General features: G+C 52.7%; 2 protein-coding genes across 3 annotated transcripts; one reads left to right on the forward strand and one right to left on the reverse strand.

The window, feature by feature from the left end:
* The first annotated feature begins 1,444 nt into the window (after positions 1 to 1,444).
* Positions 1,445 to 10,212, forward strand: RSAD2 (radical S-adenosyl methionine domain containing 2). The gene is made up of 7 exons (XM_078866626.1): positions 1,445 to 1,877; positions 3,491 to 3,676; positions 4,179 to 4,340; positions 4,825 to 5,054; positions 5,808 to 5,957; positions 6,594 to 6,626; positions 8,576 to 10,212. The coding sequence occupies exons 1-7, from the start codon at positions 1,703 to 1,705 to the stop codon at positions 8,738 to 8,740; spliced, it is 1,101 nt and encodes a 366-aa protein (XP_078722752.1). The 5' UTR covers positions 1,445 to 1,702; the 3' UTR covers positions 8,741 to 10,212.
* A 4,743-nt stretch (positions 10,213 to 14,955) lies between these two features.
* Positions 14,956 to 21,242, reverse strand: LOC144938642 (myelin and lymphocyte protein-like). 2 transcript variants are annotated; one of them, XM_078866627.1, is made up of 4 exons: positions 21,090 to 21,242; positions 18,797 to 18,973; positions 18,001 to 18,129; positions 14,956 to 15,030 (listed from the first exon to the last, which is right to left on the reverse strand). In XM_078866627.1, exons 1-4 carry the CDS (start codon positions 21,198 to 21,200, stop codon positions 14,956 to 14,958), a joined length of 492 nt encoding a protein of 163 aa, XP_078722753.1. In that variant the 5' UTR covers positions 21,201 to 21,242. The 2 variants fall into 2 exon arrangements, 1 of the variants encoding a protein (XP_078722753.1); XR_013637867.1 differs by lacking the exons at positions 14,956 to 15,030; positions 18,797 to 18,973 and having other exon boundaries at positions 18,108 to 18,129; positions 21,090 to 21,167.
* Between the last annotated feature and the right edge of the window lie 1,480 nt (positions 21,243 to 22,722).

Raw genomic sequence — 22,722 nt, forward strand, 5'->3', positions numbered from 1 at the left:
AGTTGTACGCCTTCTGGTGTCATCTGGCCCTACACCAATGGGGACTAGGCTCTAAAGAAAGCCGTCTCGGGTGTGGGCCAATCAACTTCAAGGACAGTGCATATTATTATCCTTATCAGAGTTGCTTCTTTTTGTTTGCTTTATTGACTACTTGTGTTGTGGTCATTGCAAACATGATGCCTTGAATAAAGGTGTCAGTTTTGTACCAGTTAAAAGGGTAAAAACCTACCATTATCGTGTTGTGGAAGTTTATGGTGCTTTACCGCCGTATTCATTAAACAAAACACAGCTTTTTAATAAAAAATACACAAACCAACGGTTCCTAGCAACGATTCTTCTTCACGGAGAAGCGGTTCATTTCGAGTGCGCTCACCGTCATGGGAATGTGGAATTTCCATCACCGATGGTGAAAAATCAACGCTCGCGCGGTCGTTTCGAGCTCTGTCGGACACCGCAACTTGATGACTTTCTGTCGTGATGTACGAAGCGGGTGGGCAGGTGCAGTGTGCAGGTGCAGTGTGCAGGTGCAGTGTGCAAGGGGTGAATGTTCGCGACTATTGAATGGGGGGAGTGGTCAGCCACATCTCGGGCGCGGCACGCGGCAGGGCGACCCCTTCCTGGAAACGACGCAGCCGCGGTGTCACAACAACGACTTGACAACAACGACGGCGACCTAACAACAACAACAACAACGACGCAATAACAACAACGAAGACCTAACAACAACGACACAACAACAACAACGACGAACCAATAACAACAAGGACGACCCAACAAAAACAACGATCCCAAAAAAACAACGACCCAACAACAACAACCGCCGTTCACAATTAAGTGGCGGTGACGTCACCACGACGCTTGTGCCAGGCCACGTGCCGCTTTGAGGCCACGTGAAGTGTCGAAGTCTCGCACCCACCCAGGTGCCGTGGGAAAAACCGGAGGACCCGGAGAAAATCCCACGCGACCACGGGGAGAGAGACACACAAACTCCAAATATACAGCAGCAGGAGCAGCAGGCATCGCCAGGGTCGGGATCGAACCCACGATCTCCTGCATACCAGGCGAGATAGTCAACATCTCCTAGCCACCTTGGCGCCCGAAGAGAATAACGAGTTGCATCGAGCCTTCCGGCAATCATCACACGAGCGCTTGCGTCATCGCGAGCGCCTTGTGACATGGGCTGCGTCAGGGAAGAGAAAGATTCGGGGGGGGGGGGGGCTGTGAACAGACGTGGGGGGGGGGGGTTAGAAACACGCAAGTTCTCGTCAGGGCGGCGTGACGAGGCGGGGGGGGGGGTCGATGTGCGTGTGTGTTTATCGTGTGGCTATGGCGTTGCAGCTCGTTGTGCCGCACGCACGCGCGGCCACGCGGCTATATATACACACACAGACCTCTGTCGATGGTGATCGTGGCGAGACAGAGCTGGGGGAAGTGTTGTCTGCGCTCCAGGTCACTGCACGCCGGATTGCGCCACGCTTAGCAGTCGGCGGTGCCAGGAGGAGGTCGGAGAAAAACAAGAACAAAGATTCTAGATTTGAAGCTTTCGTGACTGCAAGTATTCATATTCTTAGGTTTTTTCGGTAAAGTCACGGAAGCTTGTGTTGCCTCCGAAACGTCGTGATTTTTATTTTATTTTACTTTTAATTATTTTGATTTTTTACCTACGTGACTTTACCGAAAAAACCTAAGAATAAGAACAAAGATGTTGGAGTTCATCGTGACCCTGTGCAGGTCCAGCGTCCTCCTCCTCCTCAGCCTCGTGTCGCTCCTGCGCCACTTGGCGGCGGCGGTGGTGGTCACCCCTCCACTCGGCAGGCACCCGCGCGCCAAGTGTCCTCCGGACCTTCGAGGTGATCGTCAGATCGCCAACTTACCAGGTGAGGAGTCGTGGTGATGGCGATGATTGTCGCGAGTGCCCTGATAAAGGCTTATCTCCCCCCCGCCCCCGCCTTCACCAAGCCGCGCTGACCAGCGTGGTGAAGTATGACACGGTAAGTTTCGTTCGCCCACCTGGGCACACACGCCCGTGAGAGAATAGTCGTGCAGTCGCCTCCCTCTCACTATTCCATGGCTACTGTCATGTTACTGTTCCCGTGAACTTCACTCATTGATTCCTCAGCCCCAAGTTGAGGACTCTTACTGTGTTCAACCAGCACCCTGCGCGTCACGACACCTCACCCACACATCCATCCACCCACCCACTCACGCACTCACCCACACACTCACTCACACACGTACCCAATCATTCATCCACCCACCCACCCACTCACGCACTCACACACTCACTCACACACTCACTCATACACTCACCCACTCATTCACCCATTCACCCACTCACCCACACATTCACCCACCCACCCACTCACCACTCACATATTCATCTACCCACTCACTCACACAATCAACCACTCATTCACCCACCCACCCATTCATCCACCCACCCACCCACTCACGCACTCACTCACCCACTCACATATTCATCTACCCACTCACTCACTCACACAATCACCCACTCATTCACCCACCCACCCACCGACACATTCATCCACCCACTCACACATCCACTCATACACGCACCCACACATTCACCCACCCACACATTCATCCACCCACTCACTCACTCACACACTTACTCACCCACTCACACATTAATCTACCCACTCACACACTCACTCACACACTCACCCACTCATTCACCCACCCACTCACTCATACAACCCACTCACACGAGGGGATTGGTAGCCAGCACCAAGCACGGCCGTGTTTGTCTCTCCAGTGCTGTTTATACACCGTACCAGGTACTAATTTAAAGCTGAGTCGACCTAGGGGAGGGTCAGGAGCGGTTTATATATTTGCCACTGTTATTGGAAGTGAGCGGGAATTGAACTCGGGTTGCCTGGTTGGTAGCACAGAGTGCTCACTACTGTGCCACCGCTCCCTACTAACAACAGCCGCCATTCAACAAAAAGTGGCGGTGACGTCACCGTGGCATTTGTGCCAGGCTAAGTGCACATCGAGGCAACGTGACGTGTCGGAGGCTCGCTGACAGGCCACTGGGCAGACCCCGTTGGTTGAATTCCTGAGCTGTTCAACAGATGCACCGACTGTGTACGAACCATCGTGCCACTTAGGCAGATCTTGTAGACACCGCTGGTGCTGATCATCACCCGTAAGTCGCTCGCGCCTCCCGACTAGCCACGGTTGGCGACGTGCGGTGCCAAGTATGTTCAACATGGACATGCATTGCATATTGAACAGCTGAGAAAAAAGGTAGCATAGCCATCCTAAATGTCCGACGAGTCAAACAAATGTGTTGATTTCACAAAGTAAAAACATTTGTTTGCTGACTTTATATATATAAAAAAGTCGTGCAACACTATATGCGATACATTGTTCGGCTCTTCCCTCCTATAAGCTTCGAAGGCCCTCACAGCGTCCACGCGGCCCTGCACCCCACCCCCCCCTCCTCCTACCGCCGTGTGGCCTTCAGACGGAGAGGGCCCTGCCGACCCGAGCTCCATCCCGCTGGGCGCGATCGTGGTGCCCACCAGCGTGAACTACCACTTCACGCGCGCCTGCAACTACAAGTGCGGCTTCTGCTTTCACACGGCCAAGACGTCCTTCATGCTGCCGTTGGAGGAGGCCAAGAGGGGGCTCACGATGCTGCGGGACGCGGGTGAGAGAGGGGAAACATGGGGGGGGGCGGGGGAGGTCACGATAACTCTTGGCAAAGACGACACCGATGTGTGACGATGCCATTATCAATGAATTTGGTTGTTTCAAGTTGCCTTGCTGTCAGGGACTCGTCCCGGAGCAAACCGACAAAATTAATCAGAAGGTTGCCCAAAACTCGGGAAGAGGAGGAGGTGATTCGCTGTCGGCGTTTTGCGCGTGAGCAGTGAAGGCGCGGCCACCGTCCGTCACACTCCGTTCCCAGCGACCTCGCCATGACGCGTGACATCTCTCAGCCATGCGACTTGAAGCATCAACATCGTTGCCGCGAGCTAAGACGACAACCCTCGCGCGAATGTCACCACCTCGGTTGGCAAACCTCGACAAAAAAATCCGAAATCAACGGCATGGATCAAAGCGCTTCCGTGGACAAGAACGCTCGTCGGACGCGGTGGAGGGGTGTCTGCCCCGGCGCTCACGCGACCTTTGCCATCCTCGTTCCCCAGGCATGGTGAAGATCAACTTCTCGGGCGGGGAGCCCTTCCTGCCGGAGCGCGGCCGCTACCTGGGCGAGATGGTGACGCACTGCAAGCGCCAGCTGCGCTTGCCCAGCGTCAGCATCGTGAGCAACGGCAGCCTCATCACCGAGCGGTGGCTCGCCACCTACGGTACCTGCCGCGGAGCACCTGGAATTTGAATATTTATTGACACCGGAGGAATCCGATGAGCGATGAAGCTATTTTTTCCACAGGTGTCCACCAAGCCGCACCCGTTGGCAATGTCCCTGGCGGCGGTGACATTTTGGTGGCATTAATCGTGGGTGCTGCCACTTCTTCAGAGACGTGTGTCCGGCACGTAAAGCCACGAGCCCCACAGGGCAGCCGGGGCAGCAAGGGCAGCAACGACTATTTCCCCGGGGCATCCACCAAGGGAGGGCCAGTGTTCGTTGGAGTGATCTTTCTCCTGAGCTTGGGGTGTAAACCAGTGGGTGAGACCTCAGGGGCAGAATTTCACTTCGGGGATAGTCTGCACCTTTGCCACAAAGCACTTCAGCCGCGAGTCCGTGACGGTGTCGGAAAAGTACGTGACAATTATTACGGCTCTTATCACAATCGTGACTTCTCCACTGTTGGCTTGTTGCCGCGCGCGCAGGCGAGCACGTGGACATCCTGGCGGTGTCGTGCGACAGCTTCGACGAGGACACGAACCGGCAGATCGGGCGCGGCGCCGGCCGGCGGAACCACGTGGAGACGATGCGACGCGTGCGCGACTGGTGCTCGGCGTACAAGATCGCGTTCAAGATCAACACCGTGGTCAACAGCTACAACGTGCACGAGGACCTCGCCGACTACATCACGGAGCTCAGGCCCGTGCGCTGGAAGGTGCCGCGCCCGAGTTGCCCGCACGCAACGCGACCAGGCTGACTGCTGTGTCTCCTCCACGCTGTTCAGCCACCACCGCCGCCACCGCCACCACCACCACCACTGCCACCACCACCACCACTGCCACCGCCACCACCAGCAAATATTCCCTGTAGAGACTGAACAGACTGTTGCGGCAAAAGCTGTTAGCGAGTAGCACCTATGAGGCCAGCATGGCACGCCAGGGGGTGGTGGCCAACAGCACGCCCGGCCGCCTTTGTCTCCCCAGTGCTGATGCTTACACACCGCACTAGGTACTCGTTTGAGGCTGAGTCGCCCTAGGGCAGGATGAGCACATGGGTTTTAGGAGCTGCATCCTGGGGGGCTCGAATTTTGAGGGACCCCCAATAAAATGTTTAAGGAAATAATTTGATGAATCTGGTAATTTAACACGTTAGCATCACCGTGTGTGTATAACCAGCAGTTATGAGCCAAATAATTATATTTTAAACGACCTTTGTAAGTTTTCACTTTTAATTCGTTTTACACTTCGTTAAATCACGTAAAGAAAACCCACGGCAAGTGAAATGAGCCGGGTGAATAACAATGGGGCGCTGGGCATCATCACCTCCGGGTGGTGGGGAGACAGCAAACCGAGAGAAATTGGACGAACTGGACACAGAGAGCGCACCCCCCACAACTCCAACAGCCCCGGGCCCCCGACGTAACTTGACCCGGTGCTGTGGCTCTCTGCCACCTCTGCCCGTGGGCCAGGTGTTCCAGTGTCTGCTCATCGACGGAGAGAACAGCGGCGAGGACAGCCTGCGCCAGGTGCAGCCCTTCCTCATCGCCGACCGCGACTTCCACAGCTTCCTGGAGCGGCACCGCCACGTGAGCTGCCTCGTCCCCGAGTCCAACGAAAAGGTGCCGCCGCTGTTGACAGCCTGCATGGGTTGATTGTCTCAGATCGTCTCTGTTGTCCTTACCCCCGCATCTCCGATGAGCACGGCTGGCAACGTACGGTGCGAGAGAAGTTCAACGTACATTCACTCTTAGTCACGAACGAGTCGGGCTAGAACATGACATCGTAGGCATCGTCAGGCGGATGCGGCTACGTTGCTGCTGTTGCACGTGGCTGCCTGTAACCCCGCACTGTGGAGGCGGCAGCAGCAGCGAGGGTTGATGGACCTAAGCTAAGCGGTTGCTTCCAGTCATGCTGTGTTGAGGGTGAGGGAGGCCTCCACTGAGCCTGTGGATTGGACAAACTTCTAGGATGTGGTGCACGGGTTTGCTCCACCGCACAGGCACGTAGGGGGCTTTGCTCTTACGTCACATCGGTGGAGGTTGGAGAGGTATGGGCCGTGACCAGTCCTGAACCTGTTGAGGGTGGACCACTCCTACCTGGGGAGTTTGAAACCTGTTGTGTGGGGGTCGTAGTGAGGCGCTTATTTGCCAGGTCCAGGGGAGCCTGGCGCAGCCGGGACTGGAGTCGCGTGAGTGGACGTGGGCCGCGCGTTTGCGTGCAAGCGCGGTAATCCGAAGCGATTTGTGTCTTTGCAGATGCGGGACTCGTACCTCATTCTGGATGAATACGTAAGTGGCCGGAGATGAGATCGTCTGAAAGCGCGTGGCTCCGAGCGAGCGTTGTGGGTGATGAGTGTGGACGAGGCGTATCGGGGATGCTCGGTCGCACTCTTGTCTCTGTGGTGGTGGTGGGGGGGGGGGGGAAGGGGGGCAGCCGCAGTCATCGTCACGCTTGATGATGTGACCCCGCTCACGATCATCGTTGTTAAAAACAAAAAAACTCTTTGTCGATGAATATTTGTTGTCACTAATCTCTCTTTAGTTATTTCGGTAAAGTCACGTAGAAAGAAAATAAATTCAATAAGAGAATACGACGTTTCGATTGCAACACAAGAAACCGTCATCAGGTAGAACTAAATTTGAGAGAGAGACAAAACACAGACAGCGAGACACACAGACAGACACACAAGCAGAGAGAGACAAAACACAGACAGGGAGACACACAGACAGACACACAAGCAGAGAGAGACAAAACACAGACAGCGAGACACACAGACAGACACACAAGCAGAGAGAGACAAAACACAGACAGGGAGACACACAGACAGACACACAAGCAGAGAGAGACAAAACACAGACAGGGAGACACACAGACGGACACACAAGCAGAGAGAGACAAAACACAGACAGGGAGACACACAGACGGACACACAAGCAGAGAGAGACAAAACACAGACAGGGAGACACACAGACGGACACACAAGCAGAGAGAGACAAAACACAGACAGGGAGACACACAGACGGACACACAAGCAGAGAGAGACAAAACACAGACAGGGAGACACACAGACGGACACACACGCAGAGAGAGACAAAACACAGACAGGGAGACACACAGACGGACACACAAGCAGAGAGAGACAAAACACAGACAGGGAGACACACAGACGGACACACAAGCAGAGAGAGACAAAACACAGACAGGGAGACACACAGACGGACACACAAGCAGAGAAAGACAAAACACAGACAGGGAGACACACAGACGGACACACAAGCAGAGAGAGACAAAACACAGACAGGGAGACACACAGACGGACACACAAGCAGAGAGAGACAAAACACAGACAGGGAGACACACAGACGGACACACACGCAGAGAGAGACAAAACACAGACAGGGAGACACACAGACGGACACACAAGCAGAGAGAGACAAAACACAGACAGGGAGACACACAGACGGACACACAAGCAGAGAGAGACAAAACACAGACAGGGAGACACACAGACGGACACACAAGCAGAGAGAGACAAAACACAGACAGGGAGACACACAGACGGACACACAAGCAGAGAGAGACAAAACACAGACAGGGAGACACACAGACGGACACACAAGCAGAGAGAGACAAAACACAGACAGGGAGACACACAAACGGACACACACGCAGAGAGAGACAAAACACAGACAGGGAGACACACAGACGGACACACAAGCAGAGAGAGACAAAACACAGACAGGGAGACACACAGACGGACACACAAGCAGAGAGAGACAAAACACAGACAGGGAGACACACAGACGGACACACAAGCAGAGAGAGACAAAACACAGACAGGGAGACACACAGACGGACACACAAGCAGAGAGAGACAAAACACAGACAGGGAGACACACAGACGGACACACAAGCAGAGAGAGACAAAACACAGACAGGGAGACACACAGACGGACACACAAGCAGAGAGAGACAAAACACAGACAGGGAGACACACAGACGGACACACAAGCAGAGAGAGACAAAACACAGACAGGGAGACACACAGACGGACACACTGCGTTGCGTGCTCTTTACGTGCACAACGGCGAGCAGATCGCTAACCGATAAACATCTTAGCGCGGAGGAGACACACATCCTCTCTGTTTCTGTCTCTCTCACACAGATAGCTAACCGATGAACATCTTCGCGCGGAGGAGAGACACATTCCCTCCCTCTCTCTCCCGCTCTCACACAGATGCGCTTCCTGAACTGCACGGGCGGTGCCAAGGAGCCCACGCGCTCCGTGCTGGACGTGGGCGTGGAAGGCGCCATCCGCCGAAGCGGCTTCGACGAGCGCATGTTCCTGCAGCGGGGCGGCAAGTACGTGTGGAGCAAGGCCGACATGCGGCTCGAGTGGTGAGCGCGTCGACGGCGCCTCCTCCGCCCGCGTGGCCTCGCCGCCAGCCCGGCCCGGCGCTGCTCGGTGCCGCTGGTAACCGCCACCGCCGCCACCGCCACCACCACCGCCATCGTCTCCTCGCTCCGCCTGCCACGGCGCACAGCCCGTGGCCAGGTCGTGTGACACTTCGCCCGCCCGCCGTGATGGGCAGCAGCGGTGCCGCCGTCCTCACCGTCGTTATCGTCGCCGGTCTCGCGACGCGTCCGGCCGGAGCGCACCGGAGGGCCCCGCTGTCGCGCGCTCAGAGAGCAACATTGACCGCGTAGAAGTGTGCGTGGTGATATGTGTGTGGGGTTAAATGTGCCCATAACGAAACCGCGAACCGTTAATTTGGGTGATTGCAAATTTGACACTTGTGAAACAGAAATGGGGATGGTTTGAGAAGGACTGGCCTTCGTTGTTGATGCACCGTGGAGCCGTGCGGGGAGCTGTAGTCGGTGGAGCCTTGTGCGGGTCCGTGACACGAGGACACGCGGACCCGCTTGTCCACCCGAACCCGCTTGTCCACCCGGACGATCGGTTGTGTCACTTTGTTTGCGATCAAGTTGGGTGACTTCGAGAGCAATTTTGTCACCCGTCTCAGTCATCACCTATCCTTCATTTGGCGGTGAGGAGTCGAGGTGAGTGACGGTGCGGGTACGGGAAACGTGTTCAGGAGTTTAGTGTCCAGCAGAGGACAGCCTCCTAATCGCTCTTTCATTGAGACCATGTGATAACGATCTGGATGCATTTAAACTAAACTTTTTTTTACCAGGTAAGGCACACTGAGCTATAGTATAGCTCTTTTTCAGAAGCGATCTGGCCACAAATTATAGTTCAACGAAGTGGCCTATCATAATGTGGACATTTATAGCAGTCAAATACTCGAAACACGTGGTGATGTTGATTCTAAATGTGAAGGGAACCACTGGACTCTAAATATACAGCAGCAGGCGTCAGGGTCGGGATCAAGCCCACGACCTCCTGCACACCAGGCGAGGTAGTTAACATCTCATAGCCACTGTGGCCAGTCTCTCGCCACCATCTGTGTCGGAAAGATCCTCCACCACCCAACGCAACCAAACAAATTGAAACGCCGCTCCAATTATAATTAAACTTCGAGCTCTATCTGTTGTCACAGTTGTCACAACGGAACGTAGCAGCAACGGCACACGCGACGTTTGGCTTGAAACTGCGTCAAGCATCATCAGGACAGGTTTCACGAAGTCGTAAATCCTCCGCGTCAGGCTGTTAAAGTATTATTGTTTTATAGCGATCCGCCTCGCAAGTTTGTAAAACCTAATTACTCTCGCGAAACTTGTGTGTTGACCCTTGCCAGGATAAACCATTGAACAAGCGTTAAAGTTAACTTAGCTTACAAACTACTGTACATATGACAACAGGAACAAAAAATATATACGATGGACATCATCATATTTTTTTAAATATTTTAGTTGCGCTGCATGCCACATGCGTTTGGTTCATGCCATTATAGATTGATGTGTTGTATTGTCATTCTAGCAATGGATCAGCATGTTAATGTTCTGTACATAGTGTATACGCGCAGTAGAGATTCGGCACAGCGGTGAAGTGGGCAGGACACTGGACTTGCGACGCAGAGGTCGCCGCTTCCACTTGATTCCATCTATGTCCACCCAGCAGTACTGTACAACAAACGGGGTCAGGCGTGGGAAGAGGAGGCCCCATGCCCTCGAGAGGGGATCTCCTCTCGCCGAGGCCCATCCACCAGCAGTGCCGTGTGCAAGGAATTTCAGGGTTGCGCTTCTATCCTTTGACACACGTCGTCCTATATGTATACTTGTATATTGTGTGTAATGTATGTTGTTTGTAAAACTAAAACAAATATTCCAAAGTTACGCATTTTTTTTTACATGTGAACAGTTTCCATAACTACCACAGGAAGCTCGCTCCAATATTTGCTCATATCCAGAAAAATGTATTCAGATGAGAAAATTGATCTGTTGGATGAAAATTTAAACCATTCCATTCAAGAGCAACATAAACATACCAACATTTTCTGTATATATACTTTTTTCATTGAATATATTAATTTAGTATGCGGTGAATAAACAGATAAGTGAATGTACAGTATTTTGTTAACAGTTGGAGTAATTTCTCTTTCATATGAATATTATTGTATTATTACTGTGCTAAGTTTACCCAAGAACGCCTAACCGAGTCTCAAGGCTCTTTTTCAAGAGGGTCCTGCCAAGTTGTCGCAGTAAGGGCTGCTGCTGCTGCTGCTGCTGCTGCTGCTGCTGCTGCTGCTGCTGCTGCTGCTGCTGCTGCTGCTGCTGCTGCTGCTGCTGCTGCTGCTGCTGCTGCTGCTGCTGCTGCTGCTGCTGCTGCTGCTGCTGCTGCTGCTGCTGCTGCTGCTGCTGCTGCTGCTGCTGCTGCTGCTGCTGCTGCTGCTGCTGCTGCTGCTGCTGCTGCTGCTGCTGCTGCTGCTGCTGCTGCTGCTGCTGCTGCTGCTGCTGCTGCTGCTGCTGCTGCTGCTGCTGCTGCTGCTGCTGCTGCTGCTGCTGCTGCTGCTGCTGCTGCTGCTGCTGCTGCTGCTGCTGCTGCTGCTGCTGCTGCTGCTGCTGCTGCTGCTGCTGCTGCTGCTGCTGCTGCTGCTGCTGCTGCTGCTGCTGCTGCTGCTGCTGCTGCTGCTGCTGCTGCTGCTGCTGCTGCTGCTGCTGCTGCTGCTGCTGCTGCTGCTGCTGCTGCTGCTGCTGCTGCTGCTGCTGCTGCTGCTGCTGCTGCTGCTGCTGCTGCTGCTGCTGCTGCTGCTGCTGCTGCTGCTGCTGCTGCTGCTGCTGCTGCTGCTGCTGCTGCTGCTGCTGCTGCTGCTGCTGCTGCTGCTGCTGCTGCTGCTGCTGCTGCTGCTGCTGCTGCTGCTGCTGCTGCTGCTGCTGCTGCTGCTGCTGCTGCTGCTGCTGCTGCTGCTGCTGCTGCTGCTGCTGCTGCTGCTGCTGTGCGTGAACCCAATTGAGTCATTTACTAGTCACATCTCTGTGCCCGCACGCGGGTCCGTGGCACGCGTGTCATGCGGACACGCGTGTTCGTGGCACGCGTGTCATGCGGACACGCGTGTTCGTGGCACGCTTGTCCAACCGGACGATCAGCGGTGTCAGTCATCACTGATCCTTCATTTGGTGGTGAGGGGTGCAGACGAGTGACGGTGTGGGGTGCGGGAGACACGTTCAGGAGTTCGGTGTCCAGCAGAGGGCAGCCTCCCTCCGAGAGCGGTGATCCTACAACTCAACAATACACGGGCAGCTGCCACGTCCCTGATTTATGGGGCGTCCATAAATGACGTCACGCGATTTTTGACGATTTTTGACCCCCCCCCCTCGTCACACGGCGTCACAAAAAGTCAGAACCCCTCTCAAATATGACGTTACAAAGCTCTGCCCCCTCCACCCCAAAAAATATAAAACATGCTTCAAATCGCTTTAAACTATTGTCATTGTTTGTGCGTATTTAATGTGGCGATGCACTCTGATGTAGGAGGAAACATTTATTAAAACGTATATTTAATTAAGTAGAACGTGTTGTCTATATTTATTTAAAGTTTCGCATTTTTATGTGACGTCACATTTCTCACCCCCCCCCTCGTCACACATCGTCACAAATGTCTGACCCCCCCCCCCCCAGGTGCGTGACGTCATTTATGGACGGCCCCTTATTTGCTCAACAAATGTCTAATTCTGCGTGCGGATCCACTCAGGCCATGCTATGTATAGGTCGATAACACAATATCTCTTTGTGGCAAGTCATGATTGGACTCGCCTCTGCCAAAGGAATGTGGAATTTCCACCGCTGGGCTCAGGTCTGCCGACAGGATTGAGCACCGACTCGAGCGAGGGGTGTGGAAGCGCGGCCACAAGAGGCCGACCGCGTCCGTGGGCCGCCACGCGATCCCAATCCGTCACTGCGCGCAGCATCGCCGCACTCATCGGGCGCTAGAGGGCGTCAATTGCACGCCTTTAAAACGGCTCTGTTTTATTTCAATCCGCTCACTCGCTCCTGTCACTGCAATGACCTTTTGCCGTGACCGATCTGTGGCGGAGTAGGCCCAGATGACTTCTAGAGGGGTCTCCAGAGCTTCCTCTAGTGGAGGCCCTTCCGCCAGCAGTGGCGTGAGCGAACAATTGCAGGGCTGCGCCTTTACCTCTTCATCGCAGAGTGGGCATGGCCGCCTGTTTCCCCATTGTTCTGGAGGCGTTTGTCGTGACCAGGTGCGTCTCTCTCTCTCACGCTCTCTGCGTGTGTTGGTATGCCAGTGGTTTGCAAACTGCTCAAAATCATGTTCCGGCAAACCTGGGATCGACTCCCCACCACGGCTAACATCATTGGCCACTATCTGAATCGGTCACGGGCTTTCCCAAGGTCAACTCGGCCTCAAATGAGTAAGTTCATGGTGAGGTGTGTACACAATTCCGGGGAAACATCGGCGGTTCTGGCCACGGCAACCCCCTCGTGTGATGCATCAATCTTAATCGGGGCTTGCTACCAGCCCTTCACCCAACAATCCATACTTTTACACGGGGAGATGGGAGTGGTTTGTAAAATGCACTATTCTATTCTTGGGTATGATGGCGATGTGGTTCAGGAGATAAATGCCAATGCCGAGGGCTGTTAGCCACGACGAGAGGGCTTCAAGGAGAGAGAGTTCGCGCGATCGTGCTGCACTAATGTTCCGGGTGACACCTGGTGATGATCCGAACCTGTCCCTGGCAGTAACCCCTAGTTCGACTCAGCAGTAAATGAGCGCATGGTGCGGTGTGCGTACACATCAGCATCAGTGATGTATCAACAGGTCCTTGGCCAATACTGCCCCCTTAAACAACCCGCACTGACCAGCACGGTGAAGTATGGTCAAACAGCCCGCAGGAACGACACGGCGTGGGTAAGGCAGGCCTTCATCCAGCAGTGAATTGACAAAGAGGCTGTGAAATATAATTCTAGTTTTATCTAATTGAGTGTTCACAATGTGACTTCATCGTAATCAGCCATATATCTATCCTCTGCTGGATGAACGCCTCTGCAAGCCGTTGCTGTAAACGCATTTGGCAAGCCTCCGAGTGAGAATAATGAGGCTTGTTTATTAGTGCGAGTGTGGCCATCATTACTGCTGCCACCATCCATGTCCGCGGGGCAAGTGTGTTCCTTGCAAGAGAGACGCACGCGAAATGTACGCCTATCCGTTGTATGATTTTGAAACTGGGTTCACATCTTATTATTGTAAACGGCAGAACTCATAAGCATTGCCCACGGCCGATTCGCATGAAATGCAGCAGCAGCAGCATCGGTCAAAATTATGGAAATGTTCACCTCGGCTGCATTAACTTCTCGTCGTAGACCTCCTCGCTCAATGGGACTTAGCGGAGGAGTGTCTTAGAGAAGTACTTGGGACATGTAGAACGATTCGCCGCTGTTGCACGGATAGCTGGGAATGATGAAGAATAATCAGTGATGAAGAATAATCGGTGTTTATTCTTGTACTCTACATGGAGTCTTATGACAGATAGCGTATATATATATTTAAAAAAATCATCCATCCCAACAGTTTTCCTTTTTTAACTCACAAAGCAGTGATGCTTGAGATCGAGTCTCAATGAGAATTGGGGCAATGTCGCAGCCCAGCGGTTGCCAAATTCTCTGCTCGTTGTTGCAGAGATTTCGCGGTTTGACTCCAGTGCCCGCCCTGGTTAATGCCGCGCGTGCATTGACCGTACAAATAGTACGCGCCATCTGCTGCACAGTGGACGTTAAAGATCCTGTAATGTCATTCGCAAGAGTGGGTCATTCTATGCCACAGTCCTGTTCTAAATTTGCCAAATGTTATAAATTACACACCGCTAATTTACTGAATTGGAATGTGCAACAGACGAATCAGGACCCTCCTGAAAAGGAGTCATGAAACTCAGTGAGGTTTCCTGGGTAAACAAGCGTGGTAGTAATACATTATGAACTCAGTGGGATGATGCAATTCACTGAGCTCTTGAGTTATATTAACTGATATTCATTTCCACATGCGACTAGGAAACCGTGTTAGGCTTGAGTCTTGACCGAATGCCTTGGGAGTCGTGGTACAATGCGTCACTGTGCGCGTGGTGCGTGAAGTGGCTGACGAAGGCTGCGACGTGGGAATGATCTTGAGCCAAGAGCCGGGAGGGGGGGGGTCAATCTCAGTAGAAAGTTCGCCTCCTGACGCTGACCACGGCACTGATGAAGTAGAGTAGAGTCGTGTAGAATGAGATCACCTGCACACAGGAGAGAACACATTAATAGCATCATCATTTCATCAAGTCCCCCATCGGCAATAAACGCCGATATCCGGGGCTGCCGACAGCACCTGACGTCAATATATGAACCACTCACGCGTCCCACGCTACCCAGCACCTGCAGCTAAACCCAGAAGAAAGCGCCTTGAAGACACTCCTTCTTCACTCGACATGCTCTGGACACATCCCGGGAATGCTGTGGACTTCTTAAGAGAATGTGGCCAACGTCAATATATATTTAAACTCAGACCTCCAACAAGCAAAACAAAACCATATTCATCATCAAACCTCGTCACCAATCGCGGTTCATACACTCTCCTATGTCTTGTTTCTCGGTTGTACCGCGTGCACGATGTCCAATGTGTTGCTCCATGCGCGAGGCATCCGGGAACACCCACGCAGCAGTGTGGTCTATCACACTGCCTTGAGCAAGCGGTGTGCAGGGCTACACCTTTTGCCTATTTTTCTAGACATTATTCATTCAGCGCAGCCATAGACGTGTTTAGCTCACAGCTTATGCATTTCTCCGTGTTAATTCAAGTCCAAGAGGACGTGCATCTGTGCAGCTGCTGTACGCGCCTCTGCTATTAAATATTCATCATACTCCCATTGCAAGCTCTGTATCTGGGTCAGAATCCGCAAGCAAAAAAAATGTACCTGAGATGTATTGCTCACATGAGCATTGACGCAGTGCTCATCTCCTGCTCACAGTCCTGAGACAATGGTGGGAATCCCACGTTCCTATGGCGGGGGGCGAGTCTACCCATTGTTGATGTTAACCTATGTTGGTACTAATTTTATCGACCCCCAAAGGGAGATGATGGGATGAGTCAACCACCCAAGCCGCTCGCTCTACCGCTGGACATAGTGGACATCTGTGAAAAAGAGCTTCATAGCTCATCGGATTCCTCCTGCAGTCTGAATAAAGATTCTGAGCCGGTTAATCATTTGCATACAATAACATATCTCGTATGCCCACGGGAAAGCCTCGCTGAATGTCCAGACTCATCTTCAAGAGGGCCATCTTCCCTGGCACCGCTTAGACAATGTCACATTGTGAATATTATACCCACGTCCCGTGCCATTTAAATACACAAACCCCACTGAAACAGTAGCCAGCGATTATACAGAACTCCAAAGTGTATTCCAAAGCATTCAGCCGTCTCCCATCAATCTCAATGGACTTTGTATCAAATCCATTAACACTCCCTCCACCTCTGCGTGACACGGAGCCATCGCTTTCACAATATTCAATCAGCTATTGAGATGAAAGTCAGAGGGGTCATCGGATTCAGTGGGGCATCTGTAAATGGATCGCCCTGTGTGTGTTTGTATTACTTCATCGGTGCTCACTAAAAGCACTTGCCCCAGCAATCTGTTGAAGGCTACACGGGGGATTTTTGTCTTTGTCTCATTATTTGACATTTTGAAATCGTGCGTCATGCCCTTAACATCACGTCGTCCGACACATTCCACCGTGTTGCGTGTGTCCGTGTTTATTTTAATTTAAATAATGATTTAGGTACGGGTTCAGACCTTTCCGATGGCATTACATTTTAACGAATAAAGTACTCGTATGAATAAAAATTGAGCATCCGTTGTTTTCTTCTCTGACCAAAAGCAACCAGGCCGAGCGTTGCGCATTGACGACATCACGAGACTGTAAGCCCTCCCGACTCCTCTCCTGCCCTGGAGGATGCGAGCCACGGCCTAACGCGTCGCTGTGTATATATATTACCCCGAAGCCGTCACGAGCCTCATTGCGATGTATAAATGCAACGTTATCCCTCTCCGTGTGTGCGTGCGAGCTATTTTAGAACGCCGGCAACCGGTATATTGCGCCTTTGGCGGTTTATCTTCAGTGGCGGCGGGGACGTTTCCGCTTCCTCGATCAATCTCGCGGAATCGCTGTATTCACGTGGCGGCGTACGCGAGTGATCCAGCGTGTTGTAAGCTAAGGGGTTGGTGGGTCACACAGAGATCAAGGCGCCCTCGTCTCACTCCATTTGCTCGCTCACCGGCGGTCAGTTGCCTCCGTATCAATTTCCTATCGCTACTACTACTGCCCGTGAACTTCACTCCTCCGCCCACGTTGAGGACACGGTCTACCATGCACTGTGTCGTCTCATCCATCACACTGTGTTCACTCACCACACTGCAGGTCACAAAAACACTCACCCACCCACTTATTCACCCACTCACTCACCCACTCACCACACTGTGTTCACTCACCACACTGCAGGTCACAAACACACATTCACCCACTCATCCATTCATTCACACACTCACCCACCCACTCACCCACCCACTTACCTACCCACTCACGCCCACTCACCCACTCATTCACCCACTCACTCATCCACTCAACCACCCACTCAGCCACTCATTCACCCACTCACTCACCCACCCACTCATCCACTCAACCACCCACTCACCCACTCATTCACCCACTCACTCACCCACTCACTCAACCACTCACTCAACCACTCAACCACCCACCACACTGCAAGTCACCTCACTTCTCTTTCTGCTTCTTCCCTTGCACTGCTCCACTCTGTAATTCCCTTCCAGCGTCTTCTTACCCCAAGCTGTTATAATAAAAAATAACCTTTCTCAATTCAAACTCAGGTTAACTCTGTACGTTTTACAACTATGATGGTGCTGTTTGTTGCTGCCAGTGTGACGTTGTGGGCCTTTGGACCTGGTTCTCTGGCAATCCCAGGCTACATTGTTGACTTGCAGTCTGCGGGTGTCCACATTTTCTGCTTTCGTTCCATGCCCAAACCACGAGTGACAATATAATTGGCCAGACATCGCCCCGTTATTCTTTCAACCGCCGCGCCGTATGACCGAATCGAAACAGCGAGAAGTCAGAGAGGATTTCACATCCGACTGCGGTGATGCTCGCCAGCAGCACTGCGCCCACGGCCGCGCGCGTGCGGGCCCCACCGAGGCGGCGATGTTGAGATTGTAGACGATGGCGGAGTGCAACTGGACGTTGTTGAAGACCATCAGGTTGGCCTGCAGCACGGAGGCACCGAAGAACAGGAAGGTTGCCACAATGTAGAAGACGGCGTCCTGGGAATTGAACACGGACACTTCTCACTTTTCGTAAAAATATTTATTTTTTGCCTTTTGTTTTGTTGCTCTCGACATTTATCCCAATTGACCGCGGGCAGTTGAACCCCAGATTTGAACCGAGGATCTCATTGGTGGTGGCTCAGAGCAGCCGACCACTTCGCTTTTGGAAAACCCGGTTTGGTCAGTCGCATCGCAATGCCACCGCTCGCTCAGGACAGCGCGACCACGACCACGGCCACTTCTCCCCCTCCCAGCATTGTGAGGCAGTTGTCTTCCTGAGACGTCTCGTGGTTTATATGTGTTTATATCAGAGGTGACAATCACCCATTCAGCCACTCACCCTGCCGTGTACCTATCTACCCAGCCACCCAGCTACTCAACTACCAAACCAGCCACCCGGTTACCCAACCACCCATCCAGCTACCTAACCACCCACCCACCCAGCTACCAACTACCCACCTGGTTACCCAGCCAACCGCCCAGCTGCCCAACCATCCAGCTACCCAATTATCCACCCAGCGATCCACCCAGCCACTCACCCAACCACCCACCCAGCTACCCAATCAACCACCCAGCTATCCACGCAGCCACTCGCCCAACTACCCACCCAACTACCACCCGCCCAGCTGCCTATCCCAACTACCCAGCCATCTGGGCGACGCACCAGGAAGGACCAGGGCAGCCGGGCGCGCTCGGGCACACGCGTGGCGTAGAGCAGCAGCTGCACGAGGGAGGCGACGAAGAGGAACACCGGCACGAACATGCAGAAGCCTTGGTACGCGTGGAAGGCGCGCGGAAGCCGCGAGGCGGCGAGCAACGCCCACACCACGGCGCAGCACAGCTGCGCGGCAAACGCACACAAGGTAAAGGTCACCCGTACAGTCGCTGCGGCGTGGTTCGGGCAAGTGCTGCTGGCCAGGGACGGCGAGGGCCGACACGGCACACATCTATAAACTACACATTTTAAAAAAATATTTGACCAGGTAAGGCCCACTGAGCCGCACTGATTTTTGCAGAAACGACCTGACCGCAAATGATAGCTCAACGAAGTGGCTTATCACGTGGAAATTTATAGCAGCAATATACTATGAATGCGTGTTTCTAAATGTGGAGAGAAATCCCGGAGGATCAGGAGAAAAATCCACGCGATCACGGGGAGAGAAAGACGAGCAAACTCCAAATATACAGGCGCCAGGGTTGATCCTACGGCCCCTCTATACCAGGCGAGAGAGTTAACATTTTACCATCGCGGCGCCCGATATGTGTCCAACACCCAGTGCTGGCTTTTTCACACAGTGCCACGTACTAATTCGAAGGCTGAGTCGATCAAGGGGAGGCCCAAAACCGGTTCAATTATCTGCCACTAATATTCGCCCACTCTATAAAAAACAACATCCGCTATGTACCGCACATTTAAAGTAATGTCAATTTTGCGCTTATGCTCGGCTCGGTTCACTTAGGACCACGCGAAGCATCAAATGCTCGCTGGCAAGAGGTCACAGGACAGGCCCGGGTGTTACGGGTTGACTGAGATGACTGCACCACCTGTGCCCTCCCCGTTGTGCCACCCCTCTGTGCTTTATGCGCCCTGAATGTTGTTGTGAGCGTCGCTCTGCGTGTGCATCTGCCGGCATGTGTCAGATATGCACTTTGAGACTTGTGTAGTCATTCAATCATTCCAAACAATGATGATGGTGATGCTGGTAATAACGATGATGATAACGATGTAATAAACTTCCATGGAGCTATTATTTTTCTGTATCAGGAGTTAACGAAATGCTGGTGAATGATGGTGGTGATGATGAGACGGTGATGCTGATGATGTTACAAGCTTCCGCAAAAGTAATTTATTTTTTCTACGGCAAACGTCAATGAAATACTGGTGAATGTGGCCAGAGTGCAGGTTATGGTGGGCTCAGTGATTGATTTCCCATAAGCTGATCGACTGCAGAGCCATTAATTATGTCTGGTGCTCAAATCGAGATATGTCTCTCAAGGATAGAGCGTTGCCGAAGAGACCAAGGAAGCAAATGAAGAAGTGGGAGAGCAGAGCGTATATTGGATTTAACAAAAAAACTTTGCTCTCCGTTATTTGGGTCCTACAAAACTTTTTATGTGGCTTAGGCAAAAGCGGTTTGAGTGAAGCCGAGCGAGCGAACGGCGAGTTGCCGCCCTCCGCTTCACTTTTGATGAAATTTCGTTTGGCAAAAGCCAGGAATGTAATCCTAAATCAACGATAGCAGAAGCCTTTTGGAGAACTCGGGGAGGTGAGTACATCTCAGCAACGTGCTTTAGAGGCAAAGGCGCAGCCCTGCAAGTGCTTATTCACTCCACTGCTGGGGCAAGTGACTGCTAGACGGAGCTCTCGAGAGCCGACCCGAGACGGTACTTGGCCTACTCTTCCATAGTGGGCAGATGTATTGGCAGATATAGGCCTACCCGCGAATTGCCATCACCTCGCTGTGCTCGACCCGCTCGGGTGGACGGAGGTGAAGATTTAAGAAACTTGCCCCAGTGGTTGATCTGCCGCGCCTGGAGATGGGAGTCGAACCGTCGACCTCCGGACTGCAAGTGCAGTGCACCGCGAACCATTTTTTTTGTTGGGGTTAGATCGCGTAAATATTAATGTGTCGTTAAACTCGCCACCACCCGACACAGCGCACCGGTGTGCTGAAGTAGTAACTCATTTGCAAGTTGTGCTTACGTGACAAGCCTTGCTAATTGGCTGTGTCGGGTGGTGGTGGGTTTAACGACACATTTATATGTACGCGATCTCACTAACTCAATAAAACCCTACTATCGATAACATCGGTCGCCAAAGCCCTACTACGACTACCACCACTCTCTCACCGACGGCCGTGGCCACGCGGCCCCGGCATGGAGCCGCGGCGTGTCGCGTCAACAGCCCCGACTCTGGGTTGGGTGTGGGGGGTGAAAGCCTCGAAGGCACAACTCACGACTTCCAGGCAGATGAGGAGGCCAGTCTTGCTCGTGAACACATGTTGACCCAGCGGCAGCCACGGAACGTAGCCGGGCGGATTCCTCTTGGCTGACGTTTCGTGGTCCATGGCCGAGCACCTGAGCGAGTTGAGCTCCCACCTGAGCGTCGTCGCCCGCGATCTCCTCGCTCGCTTGCGCCGCGCGCGGCCTTATTAAGCTCCATCTCCCTGGGCGGTGCCCCGGTCGACGCTAATATCATAATTGGAAGGTGACACTCTGAGATGCGCTCATCAGCGCCCAGATTAGAAGTGTCTTCATTGCTCCGTACGTGTCGGGGCGACGATTCTCACGCTGGGATTAATGAGCGAGCGAGAGTCGTTATCTGGCGACACGCGGCGCCGTCTCGGCGCGTGTCTGCCGCGAGCAGACGCACAGAGTGCCACTTTGTTTAGTGGGTTCCCAATATTCCCAGTGTTTTACTCTGTCGTCCTCTGCGTCTTTGTGTTGTGTGTTGAACTTATTTCGCACCGTACGTAGCCAACCGTGCGAATCCGAGGTGCGTGGGAAGGACAACAAACTAAAACACTAAAAGCGTTTAAATCTAAATGATTTAAAAGTGCATCGCTAATGTCGGAAGAGCGTTCCAGACGGCCGCAGAAGCGCACCTGAAAGTGCGCGAGGGGGTGACCGTCTGTGTTCGATGGTTAGCAGCCAAAAGCCGCTGCGAGGCTGAGTGGAGTTCGCGTGATGCTTTAGGCTCCTTGACGATGTAGCGAGGTATCATGGTTCATTTGAGGCAAGCACTTTGTGTGTAATGAGTGCAATCTCGAACAAGTCTGCCTGTTACTCTCCATGCCGCAGTTGTCTGCCTCGCTGCGCATTTACTCATCTCCATCTCTTCCCTTGCCTCTGTGTGTCTGTCTTTGTGTGTTTCTGTCTGTGTATGTGTCTCTATGTGTGTGTTGTCTATGTGTCTCTGTGTGTGTCTGTCTCTGTGTCTCTGTGTGTATCTGTCTCTGTGTCTCTGTGTGTCTTTGTCTCTGTGTTTCTGTGTGTTTGTCTCTGTGTGTGTTTGTCTCTGTGTGTGTCTGTCTCTGTGTGTGTCTGTCTCTGTGTCTCTGTGTGTCTTTGTCTCTGTGTTTCTGTCTGTGTTTGTCTCTGTGTTTCTGTGTGTGTCTCTCTCTATGTGTATGTCTTTGTGTGTGTTTGTCTCTGTGTGTGTCTATCTCTGTGTGTGTCTGTCTCTGTGTCTCTGTGTGTCTTTGTCTCTGTGTCTCTGTGTGTGTCTCTCTCTGTGTGTTTGTCTCTGTGTGTGTTTGTCTCTGTGTGTGTCTGTCTCTGTGTGTGTCTGTCTCTGTGTCTCTGTGTGTCTTTGTCTCTGTGTTTCTGTGTGTGTTTGTCTCTGTGTTTCTGTGTGTGTCTCTCTCTATGTGTATGTCTTTGTGTGTGTTTGTCTCTGTGTGTGTCTGTCTCTGTGTGTGTCTGTCTCTGTGTCTCTGTGTGTCTTTGTCTCTGTGTCTCTGTGTGTGCCTCTCTCTGTGTGTTTGTCTCTGTGTGTGTTTGTCTCTGTGTGTGTCTGTCTCTGTGTGTGTCTGTCTCTGTGTCTCTGTGTGTCTTTGTCTCTGTGTTTATGTGTGTGTTTGTCTCTGT

This window comes from Lampetra fluviatilis, chromosome 22 (genome assembly GCF_964198595.1).
Source record: "Lampetra fluviatilis chromosome 22, kcLamFluv1.1, whole genome shotgun sequence".
Classification (NCBI taxonomy): Eukaryota; Metazoa; Chordata; class Hyperoartia; order Petromyzontiformes; family Petromyzontidae; genus Lampetra; species Lampetra fluviatilis.

Excerpts from the sequence above, each read along its gene's own strand:
- LOC144938642 (XM_078866627.1), bottom strand. The coding sequence starts at position 21,200 with ATGGACCACGAAACGTCAGCCAAGAGGAATCCGCCCGGCTACGTTCCG. Across the intron at positions 18,130-18,796 it reads GGCTGCCCTGGTCCTTCCTG|GACGCCGTCTTCTACATTGT; the intron begins GTGCGTCGCCCA and ends TTCAATTCCCAG. Across the intron at positions 15,031-18,000 it reads ATCTCAACATCGCCGCCTCG|GTGATCTCATTCTACACGAC; the intron begins GTGGGGCCCGCA and ends TCCTGTGTGCAG.
- RSAD2 (XM_078866626.1), top strand. The coding sequence starts at position 1,703 with ATGTTGGAGTTCATCGTGACCCTGTGCAGGTCCAGCGTCCTCCTCCTC. Across the intron at positions 4,341-4,824 it reads GCGGTGGCTCGCCACCTACG|GCGAGCACGTGGACATCCTG; the intron begins GTACCTGCCGCG and ends CCGCGCGCGCAG. Across the intron at positions 5,055-5,807 it reads TCAGGCCCGTGCGCTGGAAG|GTGTTCCAGTGTCTGCTCAT; the intron begins GTGCCGCGCCCG and ends CCCGTGGGCCAG.